This window comes from Martes martes (assembly GCF_963455335.1).
Source record: "Martes martes genome assembly, chromosome: X".
Classification (NCBI taxonomy): domain Eukaryota; kingdom Metazoa; phylum Chordata; class Mammalia; order Carnivora; family Mustelidae; genus Martes; species Martes martes.
Genome location: NC_137897.1, coordinates 43,216,089 through 43,231,126, shown reverse-complemented (window position 1 = coordinate 43,231,126; position 15,038 = coordinate 43,216,089). Strand labels below are relative to the sequence as shown.

General features: G+C 49.3%; 1 protein-coding gene across 6 annotated transcripts in view; it reads left to right on the top strand.

The window, feature by feature from the left end:
* Nucleotides 1-1,122: 1,122 nt before the first annotated feature.
* The window catches only part of KDM5C (lysine demethylase 5C), a 32,438-nt gene continuing 18,522 nt past the window's right edge, over nucleotides 1,123-15,038 (top strand). For 4 of the 6 annotated variants that reach the window (XM_080831353.1, XM_080831352.1, XM_080831350.1 and 1 more), the window contains exons 1-12: nucleotides 1,123-1,589; nucleotides 5,481-5,558; nucleotides 7,776-7,898; nucleotides 8,193-8,363; nucleotides 8,893-9,027; nucleotides 9,763-9,886; nucleotides 9,997-10,178; nucleotides 11,230-11,388; nucleotides 13,177-13,296; nucleotides 13,428-13,586; nucleotides 14,199-14,380; nucleotides 14,474-14,636. In XM_080831353.1, coding sequence (XP_080687479.1) covers nucleotides 1,440-1,589; nucleotides 5,481-5,558; nucleotides 7,776-7,898; nucleotides 8,193-8,363; nucleotides 8,893-9,027; nucleotides 9,763-9,886; nucleotides 9,997-10,178; nucleotides 11,230-11,388; nucleotides 13,177-13,296; nucleotides 13,428-13,586; nucleotides 14,199-14,380; nucleotides 14,474-14,636 — 1,746 coding nt within the window. In that variant the 5' untranslated portion in view covers nucleotides 1,123-1,439. The remainder of the gene's footprint in view (nucleotides 1,590-5,480; nucleotides 5,559-7,775; nucleotides 7,899-8,192; nucleotides 8,364-8,892; nucleotides 9,028-9,762; nucleotides 9,887-9,996; nucleotides 10,179-11,229; nucleotides 11,389-13,176; nucleotides 13,297-13,427; nucleotides 13,587-14,198; nucleotides 14,381-14,473; nucleotides 14,637-15,038) is intronic. The other 2 variants (XM_080831351.1, XM_080831349.1) reach the window with 1 other exon arrangement.

Genomic DNA, 15,038 nt, shown 5'->3' with positions numbered 1-15,038 from the left:
TTGTATGCAATGGGCCCACAACCAAGGAATAACATCTTCGTCAAATGCTTCAGATGCCTGATGTGTGTGTGGGCAAAGTACTGGTCTGATACTCAAAGTAGTTGCAATAAAACTATTCAGAAACTGCTCAATGACCATGCACACAATAGGAATAGATGTACACATAGTAGGTACTCAAATGCATATGACAGGGGCTATGCACAATAAATACAGCTCATGTACACATACGTTTCGTAAGTACGCTGTAGCCTCACAAATGGTAGGTGTTTCATAGAGTAGGCACTAGTAGGCAATAGGTAAATATGCTGTTGTTAAAACATCCAATAATCAAAAAATATATACACTCAGGCCTGTTTCATGGGAGTCCATTCTACAAATGTGCCCACAATAAAAGCTTCATACAGAAGAATTCAAAGTGTTCATTTTTTTAAAATGCTGACAATGACTCTTTGCGGAGTATGAATGGAAGCCCCACCTCTGAGAGGCCTCTACACATAACCTTGGATGAAATATGTATTTCCTTCTTCTCCTTGGGACCCAGAATTCTAAAAATCCATAATCCCCAGGGGGGGAGCTGCATCTTGCTTTCCTCCTTTCAAAACCCCAGAGGTGTCAGCACCTAGAGCTGGGAGCTCTCTAAGTCTTTCCCAACATGCTTGCCAGCATAAGAGGTCCCTAGCAATCAGACACCCAAAGCCGTCTTTTGCAGCCCACGCCGGAAAGACCCTGAAGAAGAAAATGTTGGGGCGGGGCCCGCGCCAGAGCTGAGGTCATGGGGGGGGAGCCAGTTTGGGCCCACCACCCACCAACGCCAGCTCCTCTTCCGGTCTGTCTTCATAACGCGCATGCGCACCACTGGCCTTTAAACGTGCGCCGCCGGTCCATCCGGAAAGAGGATCCGGCAGTTTAATTACAATTTTGCTCCTCCGCCGCCGAGGCGGACTATTTGCTCTCAGTCTGGGAGGTGCTTTTGAGTTCCTGCTTTCAAATAGGGAGCCTACACTTGCAGATTCAGCTCTCCCTACGGGATGAAAGTTTCCTAGGGCTTGGCCTCACGCAAGGTGTACGACGCTCGGAGGGACACGCCGCGGAGGGATTCGGTTTGTTGTGGTGAAGGGGGGGGGGGGAGACGCTGACAAACCAAGATGGCGGCGGCGGCGATGAAGGCCGCGGCGGCTGGGAGGTAACTGGTGGTGGAGGCTGCGGTAGCTGGAAGGCAGTGGCAGAGTTTGGAAGAAACGGAGCAGGACGAAGAGGCGGTAGCAGTAGCGCCAGCCTGAGCTTTTCAGAGCGCGACAGCTACACGCCCCCTAAGGCCCTCGGCGGGCGGCGGCCGCCCCGCTTAGGGCCTAGTCCCCGAGCAGTGCCTCGGCTTCATACAGTGGCGTCCGCCATGAGTCCTTAAGGGTGGTCCGAGCCCTCCAGTCCTAGGGCCCGCCATGGAGCCGGGGTCAGACGACTTCCTGCCGCCGCCGGAGTGCCCGGTGTTCGAGCCTAGCTGGGCCGAGTTTCGAGACCCTCTAGGCTACATCGCGAAAATCAGACCCATCGCCGAGAAGTCGGGCATTTGCAAGATCCGCCCACCCGCGGTAAGGCCCGGGGTTTGTGGTCGCCGCCGGCGAGGCTGGGGATGAAGAAGTAGGGTAGCTGGCTGAGAGCTCTGGGGCGGAGGGCATCTCGAGGTGTGGGGAAATGGGGTGGCTGGGATCGCCGTGGATGTGGTGTGGGGTCGGAGAAAGGGTGATGGGGCCAGGGGCCCTCGCGTGGTGTGAGGCCCCCTAGGCACTTGGGGGTCAAAGGCCCACCCTCACTTCCATTCCGCCTTTTAGATTCATCCCTGGTTCAAAAGGTTCAAAAGGTTCAAAACGGGGATGCCTAGTGGGCCGGGTAGAGTTCAGAGAGGTATCGGCATATCTCTTAGTTACCCCGGACCACCCAGGTCAAGGCTGCACTGAATAAGGCCATTTTTCCGTTTATTGTCATCACTTTCCTTAAGGCAGGCCATGTGGTGTAGTGGAAAGACCATAGCTGTAAATGGAGACAGACTTGAGTTCAAAATTCCACTGTGCAGCTTACCAGCTGTGTGACCTTGGACCAGTAACTTAATTTTTCTGAGCCTGTGAAATGAGTCCCATGAATGGTTATTTCGAGAATTGGATTAAACTAGGTAGAGTTTGTGTGTGGTAGGCGCTAGGTAAGTGGTAATTATTGTGACTGCGAAGGTGTTTGATGTGGTCATTGGTTTGCTTCTCTGTGGGTTGACTCATATTTACTCACACCCTGACAGACCAATCCATCTATGATAATGTCATGGGAGATCAGTGAGGAAATCAGGCTCACAGGGAATGCTCTATCTGGCTCCCCTGAGGTAGGTTTAGGGAATTGTTCCCTTCTTTCCTAGTTGAAGGAAATATCCTTCCCCACAAATCACCCCTCAGACTTGACTTCTGTGGATAGGCTTGAGCCTGTCAGCTTGTCAGCGGGGTATGAGTCCTACTCAGAAGATTTGTACTGTGTTCTGTCCCAGGATGTAGCCGGTCCTGGAGGATAGGGGATTCTTAGACTCCCAGAAACAGAATGGAGCTATGGAAGTCTGTCTCCTTTAGAACACTTGATTCCCAGAGGTCAACGACAAAGGGCATATCTTTGTTCCTATGCCTGGCTTCAGGGCCGCAGGAAGTCCCCCAAGGGCTAGGATAGGCTGCCACCTTGCTGGCATGGAGGAGAAATGATGATATGCGCTGTTCAGTCACCACTTGGGATTCCAAAGGCAGGAATTGAGTTTGGAACAGGGTGTTTTGAGTGGGTGTCTTCTGACTGAAAAGGGATGGGAGGCCTTACTGCCACCTGAGGAGGGCACCGCAGGCCTCCTTATCCAGCTTGGTGTTTTCCGGTGTTCAGTCACATGTAGGCTAGTTTCAAATGGATCTCCTCAGAGGTGTTGGGTAAGCTGATTTTTTCCTAGTTGGAGCCTGGCCACAGATCTCTGAGGTAGCGTTGTTCATAATGAAGGAGTGAAATTAGGTAGTGAGAAGTCAAGAAGGCTAGCAGAAAGGAGAGGCTGGAGTCCTGGGCAGCCTCAAGGAGGTACTCCCTGGAGTGGTCCAGGAGGCCTGTGGAACAGAAGTGTATCTGACATAGGGGATGGCTGAGGCCTGTATTTCCATGTTTCTGTCTTGGACTTAACGGGCAGGCTGGCTTTGTTTAGGTGTTGTTCCCCTTCCTTGGGGGACCAGGAAGGGGAACAGTGACATGTAGCGAGCGCATGTGTGTGTGAGAGAGAGAGAGAGAGTGTGTGTGTGTGTGTGTGTGTGAGAGAGAGAGAGAGACCTGCAGGGGGCCATCTTTTGTTGTGCTGCTTGTCTCTACCTCAATAGTGTGCTTCCCTCCGATATAGGAGAGCTGGTCTCTGGTTTTGTTGTTTTTTTCCTCCTGTAGGGCTGCTCCTACGCCACCTTTAGGCAGCCAGGCCTTCTAGCTGGAATTTGAAGCACTTGCCCAAATGATGCTTGGGCCCAGAGTGGGAAAGTGTGTGTATGGGTGGGTGCTTGGAAATTGGAGGTTTGCCTGAGGAAGGTCGATTTGGGTTTTGAGTTGCTAGATGGTTTACTGCTAGTCTTGGGGAAAATGGGTGGGAGGAGAGTGTTGGTACCCTGGAGGAGACCCAGGGGATCTTGGAAGGGCCTTGCTTCCGGCATCAGGTAGCCAACTTTTTAAAATCACCATCCTGATAATACTGGTGTATTTGGCACACAGGTATATGAGACCGAAGGCAGGATGAGAGAGCTCGCAGGTCCTAGGGAGGTGTGCTGGACCTTCCCCAGCTATCTGTTGCACCCACAGCTCCTGCTCTAGGATTTGGTTTTATTGTTTCCTATCACATTGCTTGATGGTATACTTATCTAGAACTTGATTCAGCAGGAAAGAAGGGTGCCTGGAATTTTGGGTTTGAGTACCTTTCCACCTGCACTAAGGGGTGTGCCCTACTGATGGGTGGCAAGAGGGCGCAGGGAGCTTGTCTGGGCTTGAGCCATACCATTTTAGTCTTTTCTCTCTCTCTTTCTCTCTCCTTTTTTTTAATTTGCCTGTGCTTCACTGAGCCTCAGGTGTTTGCTGCAAACCTGCTTCAGCTGGGGGTTAGAGGGGAGTATGTGTGCATGCAAGTATGAATCCTCTGGCCCTTTTCTAAAAGTGTGTGTGCAGAAGAGGCCAACAGCTTTTTCTTTTCTTTTATTACTGCCCTCTTCCATATGTATGCACATGTGTGTGTATGAACACTGGTGTCCAAAGAGCTTTGGACTGGAGGTCAGAAGACATAGGTTCTTGGCTATGCCACTAAATCAGCATGTGATTTTGGAGAAATCACAGTTCTCTGGGCCTCAATTTCCCCATTTGTAAAATGAGGGCATTGGTCAGGGTTACTCTAGGGTCTTTTTACCACTCCAGCAGGAGCTGGGGCTCTGAGGAGGAGGGGACTGCATAGGAGGTTCTGGGGGGAAAGGGCATCAGCGAGGGGCTCCCCACAGCCACCCTTTGGGTAGGACACAACAAGCGCTAACCTGGCAGGGCAGAGTCACCCCCCCCCTTCCTTTATTTTTCCCTGACTTCTTACCTCCTCCCCACATTCTCCCATTCTTTGCCGCCACTACAGTTGGCTGTTCCATCACTAACCCTACCCCCGCCTACCCCCACCTCTTCCTGTACTGGGCAGGTGTTTGAGAGAGGAACCACAGGAAGCCTTCCAGACTGGGCGAGTGATGCAGATTCTTGCTTTTCCCTGCAGTGTTTATCTCAGGCCCTTTAAACTGAGAGAACAGACATTAAAGGCCCAAGCCTTTAAATCTTGCCAAAATCGGAGCCAAGCTACCTTGCGTGTGCGGGGTCAGCTTAAGATACCAAGTCTTAAGGACAACTCCTTTGGATAGCATTTTCATTTGAAAACAAGTTTAATTTTTCATCTCAGTCTTTTGAGGAAGCTACAACAGGTGTTCATATTCCCACCTTACAGATGAGAAAACAAGCTCAGAAAGGTAAAAATCCCATAGCTCATAAGTAGCAGAGCTAGAACATGAACCAAAGTCTTCTGACTCCAGATCCTTTGTGCTTACCAGTACCTCCAGCCTGTGTCCTATAGCACATGCCTGGGGGACAAGGAATTAATGTGGATGTAGGGAGAGTTTGGGGCCAATTGTTTTGGGCCCCATCTCTCTTGAAATCCTGGCACTGTACTATTGGGAGGGACTTGGGAGAAATTTCCCAGGACACGTGCTTGTGGCATTGAGTGTGGACTTGAGGGGCGGGTAGGGCCCTGTTGTGAGTTCTGGGGAGTGGGCAGTGGGTTGGGTGTTCGCCAGGTTAAAGGGTCTGGGGTGGCCAGAGGTCTGGGAAGGAACAATGGGATGCTGAGCTGCTTGTGGTGCCCTCGGGTCTTACACTGTGCTGGAATAACCCAACTCCCTCTCCCCTCTGTAACCCCCCAGGACTGGCAGCCACCATTTGCTGTAGAAGTGGACAACTTCAGGTTTACTCCCCGAATCCAGAGGCTGAATGAACTAGAGGTGAGAAGACTAGCAGCTGGTGGCGGGGTTGGGTGAATGGATACCTGAGCTCTGATCCCACTTCCCCATTCCTTCTTGGGCTAAGGTACTTTACCCAACCGACCTTTATTCTCTCTTCTGTGAAGTTGCATGGAGGTCATAGAGGAAGCTTTAGAACTCTGAATATAACCCAAGAGCAGGAGCATTTAGCATCTCCAGTTTGACAGCTCAAAGACTGGGCATGTCTGTTTCCCTAAAGGTTTGCTACTTCTGAAGCTCTCCTGCCAGCTAACCTACTATATCTGAGTCAACAAAGGGAAACAGGTTGGCTAGGCCTTTCTTGGCCAGCTGAATGTGGCCTCATGATCCATTTCATCCACAGCCCTGTGCTTCCTACCTTCCTTCTATGTAGCTTGATAAGGTGGGATGTGAGGTGGATGGGCAGGAACAACACAAGAACTGGTCTGTATGGAGGTAGAATGGTTATAAATTTGAACCGGGGTCAGGCAGGTAGGCTTTTCCCTCTCCCTTTTTTTTCTGTACAGGAAGTCCAGGCCCTTTGCATGGATAAATGAGGTTCTCCACTAAGGGCCTGAAAATGCCCTAGGGTCATAAGAGTGGGTCTTTTGAAGCCAATTCCAGGGAAGATCCTGGAGTTTCCCACAGAAGATGTAATTTAGAAGTTTGCTTCCACCTTTCTGCCTCTTTGTGACATATTCATGAACCCTACCAGATGTCCTGGGGAGGAAGCATATTAGGCCAAACTGGAAACCCATGACCTAGAGGCTTACTTGTTTCTAGACCGCTGTTCCTCAACCTTGATACTATTGACATTTTGGCCCAGATAATTCTTTGTCGTGGAGGGGCTGTCCTGTGCATTTTAGGATGTGTGTCAGTATCCCTGGCTTCCTTCCACCTGTTAGATGCCAGTAATACCTTTTCCCAGTAATGGCAACCAAAAATGTCTCCAGGCATTGCTAAATGCCCCGGTGGGGGTGGGGTGGGGTGGACACAATTGTTCCCCTCATTGAGAACCACTGTTTTAGAGTCAGTCTGTGTGCTGCCCTGGTCAGAGCAAAAATCTTCTCATGAAGAGGGTATAAGTTTCTTGAAGAAATGGATCTGACCAGATCTGTGGGGTTACAGCTAGTGCAAGATGTCACCTAGCATGGGACAAGAACAGGTTTTCTAGAGATACTGTGCTGGCTAATGATGGGGAAGAGCAGGGATGAGGCCAAGATTGGAAAGCTAAGGGGTTAAAGTGGAGGGAGTAGAGTTCTTGGCCTCTTCCAGGTTCTCACAGCTAAATAGACATAGGTTGTTTTTTCCTACATACAGACCTTAGTTTTCCCAATCTATGATCTAAAATTGTTTCTGTTCCTCTCATAGGATCTGAGCAAGGTAGTGAACGGTAATGACTTCCTCTAGTTCTTCCTAGAATCAGGCCCTCTGACCCGTGCAAGGTGGTTCTAGACTTGGGACCTTGGGGAGCCTTTCTTGGGTCAGTGAAATTTCAGGGAAGCATGATACATGCCTTGTTCCCAGGATCCTTGGCCCACATCGGGTCCTGGGTTGGCCAGGTGCTAGTGCTGCTCTGGTACACTTATCTCTTAGTTCTTCAGTAGGTACTCAGCCTTCAGCTACCATGGGACAAGTTTCGTGGTGCATAAGAAGAGGTAAATGTGCTTTTTTGGACCTTCAATCTCTGAAACATGCCTAGAGCTTAGATGCAGTTTTGGAGGTTCCAGAGGACCTTCACTGTCTCTCTTGTAAGTCCACCCTTCTGGAGTAAGCAGTTATTTTATTTCCCTTTTATAATCAAAAGATGGAGGTCCAGAGGCTGTACAGCAGATCAGTAGTAGGAAATAGCTAAAACTTAAGTTATTTGACATTCAGATCTCTTGGTATCTGCTCTGTGACTTAAGAAAGCAGAGGCTCTCTGTAAAAGAGATGATGATACTCATACAGCCCTGTCAGAGAGTTTGAGAGGGTGTGCATGTAAGGCATATAAAGCCGACCTTCTCCGTGTTGGGACCTTGGGCTTATACTATTGACTAGAAGGTGGCAGAGATGAGAGGTAGGCAGGCTAAGCACTGCCTAGAGTTTGGGACCCGTTTCTCTGGGAGAGGCCCTGGATGGTGGGCTGCTCTGTACCCTTTCTCCTCTCCTAAGAATAGGCCAGAAGACAAGGGTTAGGTGGAGGGGGAGGCCAGCCTCTTTGAGCCATTTCTTTTCCAGGCCCAGACAAGAGTGAAGCTGAACTACTTGGACCAGATTGCCAAATTCTGGGAAATCCAGGGCTCCTCCTTAAAGATTCCCAATGTAGAACGACGGATCTTAGATCTCTACAGTCTCAGCAAAGTAAGAAAAGGCTTTTCTTAAGCCCCTTCCCACCCCTTAATATCTTTTGTACTCTGGGGGCTCCCTTGGTTTGGATATTAGAGCTCTACACTGCAGTGGAAGGGGCACAGCCTCATAACACATGAGGTGTCATCGGAACTTCTTGGCATCTCTTACTGCAGTGGTGGTGGTAGGAGGAGGGGATAGCCTCCAGTGAGGTGAGGGGCTGGAATTGTCCTCATCACCCTTTCCTCAGGCCTTCACCCTTATGTACATACACAGCACATCCACATCCCTTCCTCCTTGTCCCTGCAGATCGTGGTGGAGGAAGGTGGCTATGAAGCCATCTGCAAAGACCGTCGGTGGGCCCGGGTAGCCCAGCGCCTCAACTACCCACCAGGCAAAAACATTGGCTCCCTGCTACGCTCCCACTATGAACGCATCGTTTACCCCTATGAGATGTACCAGTCTGGAGCCAACCTGGTGGTAAGGATGCTAGGCTGGGGTGGAAGAAGGCTTTCCCCCAGACCAGATGCAGATTTCTCATACTTGGTCTTAATGGAACTGGTTCAGTGGGCTGCAGACCTGGGAGCTAGACTCTATCCTTTTCTAGTAGTGCTTATTCTCTTCCCATGCTGCCCAGGGTCAGAGGTCCTGGAGTTACCTGCAGGGCCAGCCTACTATCCAGTATGTGACAAGGTCATAACTGATAAAGGAATTCCAAGGAGGGAGAGACATTCTGGGCTAGAGAGGTCTGGAAAGAGATGGCATCTGATTTAGTTATGGAGATGCTTGGGGGGAGGTGGTTTGAAGGTGGAATGACATAAGCAAAGGCAAGAAGAATTCTCAAAGTGTGTGCTGGTGTCACTGGTAACGACCAGTGGAACAGGGCCTCTTGTTGTGGGTCAGGTGAGTGCAGCCACAGCTTTTTTTTGCCATTGGTTAAGGATAGAGGGATGGCATCGTTGGGGGCTGCGGCCCCATACCCTGAGCCTTACTTCTCACTTGTCTCCAGCAGTGCAACACGCGTCCATTTGATAATGAGGAAAAGGACAAGGAATACAAACCCCACAGTATCCCCCTTCGACAGTCCGTGCAGCCTTCCAAGTTCAATAGCTATGGCCGGCGGGCCAAGAGGCTGCAGCCTGATGTGAGTACTTCCAACTCAGAGCTTTGAGGGTGGGAGTCCACGAAGTTCTGACCAAAGTTCTTTTCCCTGTTTCACTCTCCCTTCACTCTCTCCTCTGAGTTCTGAGCAGTAGTGTGCCCCCCTCTTGCTTCACTCTTGCTCTTTCCTTCACTCTCAGCTGAGCTTCTGAGTTGGGTCTTGATCTGCTCATACAGTATCTTTTGTGTGTCTGCCCTTTTTTGCCTGTCTTGTTCTTTCTGGACTCACTCTGCTTCTGGGGTAGACCTCTTCTTTTTCCCTATACCTATATCCTAACTTCAGGTAGAAGCTTATGTGCAAGGCATTGTTCTAGGCACTGGGGATGCAACAGAGAACAAGATAGACATTGTCCCTGGGCTCACCAAAGCATGTCATTTAGTAGATCGTATTAGTCACTGCCATTTATTGGTAGTGCCACACACTATTAGATTTCTTTCTATATGTTATTCCCAAATTGCTCTGTAAACTTTGTAAGGTTGGAGTTAATATTCTCATGTTACAGTTGGGAAAACAAATTCCACCTTAATTTCTTTCCAAGAGGGCTAATGGGGAGCTCACTTAACCCTAGTCTCCAAAAGGAGCTCTGAATTCTTGCCCAGGCCTGCCTCTGCCTCCTGGCATGAGCCCAAGTGGTATATAGTCCAAGCTATTGTTCTTTTAAGATGGGGCAGTTTGCCTCAGATAGCAGATTTGATTCATTTCCTTTTTCCCTCCCAGCCGGAACCCACGGAGGAAGACATTGAAAAGAATCCAGAGCTGAAGAAGCTGCAGATCTATGGGGCAGGCCCCAAGATGATGGGCCTGGGCCTCATGGCCAAGGATAAGACCCTGCGGAAGAAAGGTAAGGCCTGACAGGCTGGGGCAGTGTGAAGGATGGCCTCATCTGGGGAGAGGAGGCGGGGCCCTGACTGTTCTAGACCTGTGCTTTAGAGCCCCTCTTCCCTCTCCCAGATAAGGAAGGGCCTGAGTGTCCCCCCACCGTAGTGGTGAAGGAGGAGTCAGGCGGGGATGTGAAGGTGGAGTCAACCTCACCTAAGACCTTCCTGGAGAGCAAGGAGGAGCTGAGTCACAGCCCAGAGCCCTGCACCAAGATGACCATGAGACTGCGGAGGAACCACAGCAATGCCCAGTTTGTAAGGACCCAGCCCTGACTTCTTAATGCTCTGCTTCTCATCCCTTCAGCGAGCATTTCCCCAGCATGGCTCTGGACCAGGTTGCATTAAGCAGAAAAGTGGGCCTGCTGGGCCCTGCCCTCAGGTAGCTCACTTAATTGGGGAAACAAGGCCAACTCACAAGGAAAATGGAACAAAGGACAAGAAAGGGTGATCAAGTGCTGTCAACAGGAAGTGCTGGAAGGGTCCAGAGAAAGAGGCTCCCTCCATTGCTTCAGGATAAAGGCTAAGCTCCTCATTACCATGCATGATCCAGTCCCTGCTGACCTCTAGCCTCATTCCCCAGCACTGCCCACCTTACTCCTCTGCTATAGCCACACTGAACTACTTGTAGGTATGTTCATTTTTTCCCCTGAGATGCACCATGCTCTTTCTTTCCCTCATCCCTTTGCACCTGCTGTTTCTTCCACCTGGAAGACTTTTCCCCATGCTCTGCCCCATTGCCAAACTCAGTTGGCCTTCAGGTTCCAGTCAGTTTCAGATGTCATTGTCAAGTGTCACATTTTCAGTGAAGTTCTTCCTCAAGGCTGTCCCTCCTTATCTCCAGCTGATTTGAGTGCTCTCTTCTCTAGGCTCCCGTAGTACCCTCTGTGAGCTGGTATTGGCAGTTTCTGTGTTACCTTTTAATTTTTATGAATGTGTATCTCTGGAGTACTTTGTGCCTTTAGAAGGCAGATGCCATGTCTTATTCATTGCTGTACTTCAGAGTCTAGCATAGCGTTGAACACGTAAGTGCTCAGTGTTTATTGAATGAATAAAAATGGGAGATTTCACGACTGCATGATAAAGACTACTCTCACAGCTCTACCAGTTTATTTGGGGAGATGGTACATGCATACAGTTAAACTCCCAAACAAGCACGACTCACCCATAACGGGGCTGTGAATGATCTAGCTGACAAGCTCGATGGGTTTCTGATAGAAAGCTCTGTGGACTAGAGTGCTGCTTGGAGGACAGTTTGAAGGCTGGACAGAGCTTCGATTGATGAACTGTTGCCTCCTTTTCCTGGTAGATTGAGTCATATGTGTGCCGGATGTGTTCCCGAGGGGATGAAGATGACAAGCTTCTGCTGTGTGATGGCTGTGATGATAACTACCACATCTTCTGCCTGCTGCCTCCTCTGCCTGAGATTCCCAAGGGTGTCTGGCGGTGCCCGAAGTGTGTCATGGCGGTAAGCCCTTCCCAGCCCTAGTTCATGTCTGCCTCAGAGGGTATTCTTGCCTGCCTCCATCAAGCTTTACTGACAGCAACTTCCCAGCTCAGCCCTGGTTTAATGTTTTGGGTCCCTGGAGTGGGGCTAGGCTAGGCAGAGTTTAGGGAGAAAGAAGAGGAGGCGTAGCCTTTATTTATGTACCCTGGGAGGCCCCAGACTACCTGGGGAGGTGAGAGTCATTATTGAACAGATTGTATGCCGACGTGTAGTCAGATGCTAAATTATGTGTTAGAAATTCTGAGGCACAGAAGTTCAGAGGAGAGGAAAATGACTAAGGGTAGTAATCAGGGAAGGTGTCAGGAATGAGATTTGGAGGACCGGAATATGGAGAAAAATCGTTCTTTTGATTTCCAAGTTTGTTATTCTTGTTTTATTTAGAAAGCTTGGAAAATAGACAAATCACCTATCATTTCATCACCTAGAGACAACCGTTGTTAATAGTCTGGTGTATTTTCTTCTCATCTTTTTGTTGTTGCGTATATATAACTATCTTTAACCAGTTTAGGCTCTTACTGTGTATTTTCATTTGCTATTTTATAATTATTTTTGTATATCGTTGCATTTATTCGTGGGTAGTGATTCGTTTTTCCTTGGGGGGGGACTATCATACGGGTATAATACTTTGTTTTCCTTTTGTTTTGATTATTTGATTAAGTTTGCAGTGGTGCAGGCTTTAACTAGAAGAGGTGGGCAGGCCTTGTAAACTTGGGGATGGGGCATGCTGGAGCAGGGGTATTTTGGGAGGACGTACTTAGGGCAAGAGGGGCAGTCAGGAGAGCATCTGAAGCAGCAGCAACAGCAAGGGATAAGAGGCTCAGTAAGTCTGCCAGGTCCGTTTCATGAGCTTGCTTCCCTCCTTCATCCAAATTCTGGGTGCTCATTTGCATTTCTCTCTGGAGAACAGATGTTGATGGTCTCTTGTCTTATGTTAGGGACTCACCTGTGGTCCTAGAGACCAGCTGCGTGCACATGCACACACACACACACACACATGGCTGAGGAAAGAGACCAGGGTGGTGCATAATGGCCTTGGAAGTGGTGGAAATCCCTTCAGGGAGGAGTGTGGACACCAACAGTATGATAGACAGTGAAGGCTGTCAGCTCTACTTGGCTCTCTGTAAGTGGCTGAGGGCCAGTGAACCAGATTGACATTGATTTTCTTCAGACATGAGTGAGTCTGTCTAACTCTGGGATACATAAAGCTCTCCTCTAAAACCATGAACCTCGGTGTAAAGTGAGGTAGTCTCACATCCTGCCTTCTGAGACCATCTAAAGAACAGGAATAGTGTAGGATTTAACAGTGTAGAAGCTGGTGCCTTTGACTACCATCCTCTGAGCTACTAGATTATTCAGTGCCATTTCCCCAGGCTTGTAGTTCCAGTCTGGGCATAAGAAAACTTCCTTAGGCATCCTGTTTAAACTCCCTGTTTTAGCTCAAGAGGAAACAACGGTGGCAGAAGAGCATAGCATAGCATATTTAAGTCAGAGGTCACGGTTTTGATAGTAAAGTCCTAAAGGAAGAGAAGAGCAAAAGAATGGCAGCAGTGCATGTGGGGAATGAAAACACTAATTAAGCTGAAGCGCTGGGGGAAAAAGGTAGAGCTATAGTGAGGCCTGCTTCCAGGGCCTTGAGTGCAGACCTTGGGCTGTTCTTCCTCCCCGGTCCCCCATATTCCAGCTTTGTTTTTAAGGATTCTCCACCTCTGTGCCCTCTGTCTTGGTGATGTGTTCTCCTTTGGGTTTCAGGAGTGTAAGCGGCCCCCTGAAGCCTTTGGCTTTGAGCAGGCTACCCGGGAATACACTCTGCAGAGCTTTGGCGAGATGGCTGACTCCTTTAAAGCTGATTACTTCAACATGCCCGTGCACGTAGGTGATGGAGGGCTGGGGTAGCGTCAGGGCTAGGGTCATAGGTGTTGGTGCCTGATGGGCTTAGCTCTTCTGGGTCACTGGAGCCAGGATGTGATGGGCCACGGTCATCTGCTACCCCTGTTCCTCAGATGGTGCCTACAGAACTCGTGGAGAAGGAGTTCTGGCGGCTGGTGAACAGCATTGAGGAAGATGTGACTGTTGAGTATGGGGCTGACATCCATTCTAAAGAATTTGGCAGTGGTTTCCCTGTCAGTGACAGTAAGCGGCACCTAACCCCCGAGGAGGAGGTGAGTGGATGATTCGTGGTTATATGTCAGCTGTGTGCACTTTGGCAGGTCATTTAGCATCTCTATTGGGTGGGGGTAATTATGCCCACTTTCCACAGCTGCTCTGAGATTTAGATAAGATGGTATATGTAAAAAACACAGCCCGGTATCTGGCATGGCATCTCTAGCCACGAGATTGGCTATTTCTTTGTAGGGTGGGGTTAGTATCTACCTTACAAATTTGTTGTTAAGAGTTAAATGAGAAGATGTATGAAATACTTGCCAGGGTGCCTGGTTTATTCATAAGAAGTAGAATAGTATTGTATGTGCGGGAAAAAATGAGGGTCCAGGCCTACCTCCAGAGAAGGGGGCATTTTGGTCCAGAGCAGGGCTTTTAGCTTGCAGGTATTTTGGTGAGTTGAGTATATCTGTAAAACTCCCTAAAATTGAAGGGAATTGGAATTTTGTGTGTATGCATTTGGCAGGTGGGGGTGGGTAGGAGGTGGAGAACATCTGTAATATTTCTCAGATGTGTGAAAGGTCTGGGACCTCAAAATTAAGGTTCCCTGGGCTAAAGATCTCAGCTTCTTAACATAACCTTCATCCCCTTTCCACAAATACCCAACCTGACAGGAGTATGCCACCAGTGGTTGGAACCTGAATGTGATGCCAGTGTTGGAGCAGTCTGTACTGTGCCACATCAATGCGGATATTTCTGGCATGAAGGTGCCCTGGCTGTATGTGGGCATGGTGTTCTCAGCCTTTTGCTGGCATATTGAGGATCACTGGAGTTACTCCATTAACTACCTCCATTGGTGAGCGGGGCCCTGGGAAGCCAGGGAGGCAGGGTAGGCTCCCTCAGGACCACGTGTGTGACCACTCTGTATGTCCCCTTTCCACGTGGCCAGGGGTGAGCCGAAGACCTGGTATGGGGTACCCTCCCTTGCAGCAGAACATTTGGAAGAGGTGATGAAGAAGCTGACACCTGAGCTCTTTGATAGCCAGCCTGACCTCCTGCACCAACTTGTCACCCTCATGAATCCCAACACCCTCATGTCCCATGGTGTGCCGGTGAGTGCTCAGGAAATAGGGACAAAGGGTAGGAATGATGTAGCATGTCCTTTGTGCCGGTGGTTGTGGTCGTCATGGTCATGGTGGTCATCATGTGGAATCTACTCCTGCCTCTTTCTCATTCCTCTTCTATTTTAACTTGACAACTCTAATAGAGACCACACATCATAGTGGTTAGATACGCAATGTGATGGTGAGCCCACTAGGCGATGTGTTTGAGGGCGACACCTCAGGATGGCTTCTTTTCATGTCTGTATTCTACCCAGTGGAAGAGGGAAATGGGAGAAGGACAGGGCAAGAAAAGTCTGCTTATTTTTAAAGACCTACATCGTTTCCATTCATCTCCTGTTAGTCACAAGGCCACATCTAGCTGCAGAGAAGACTGGAAAATGTGATTCTTAC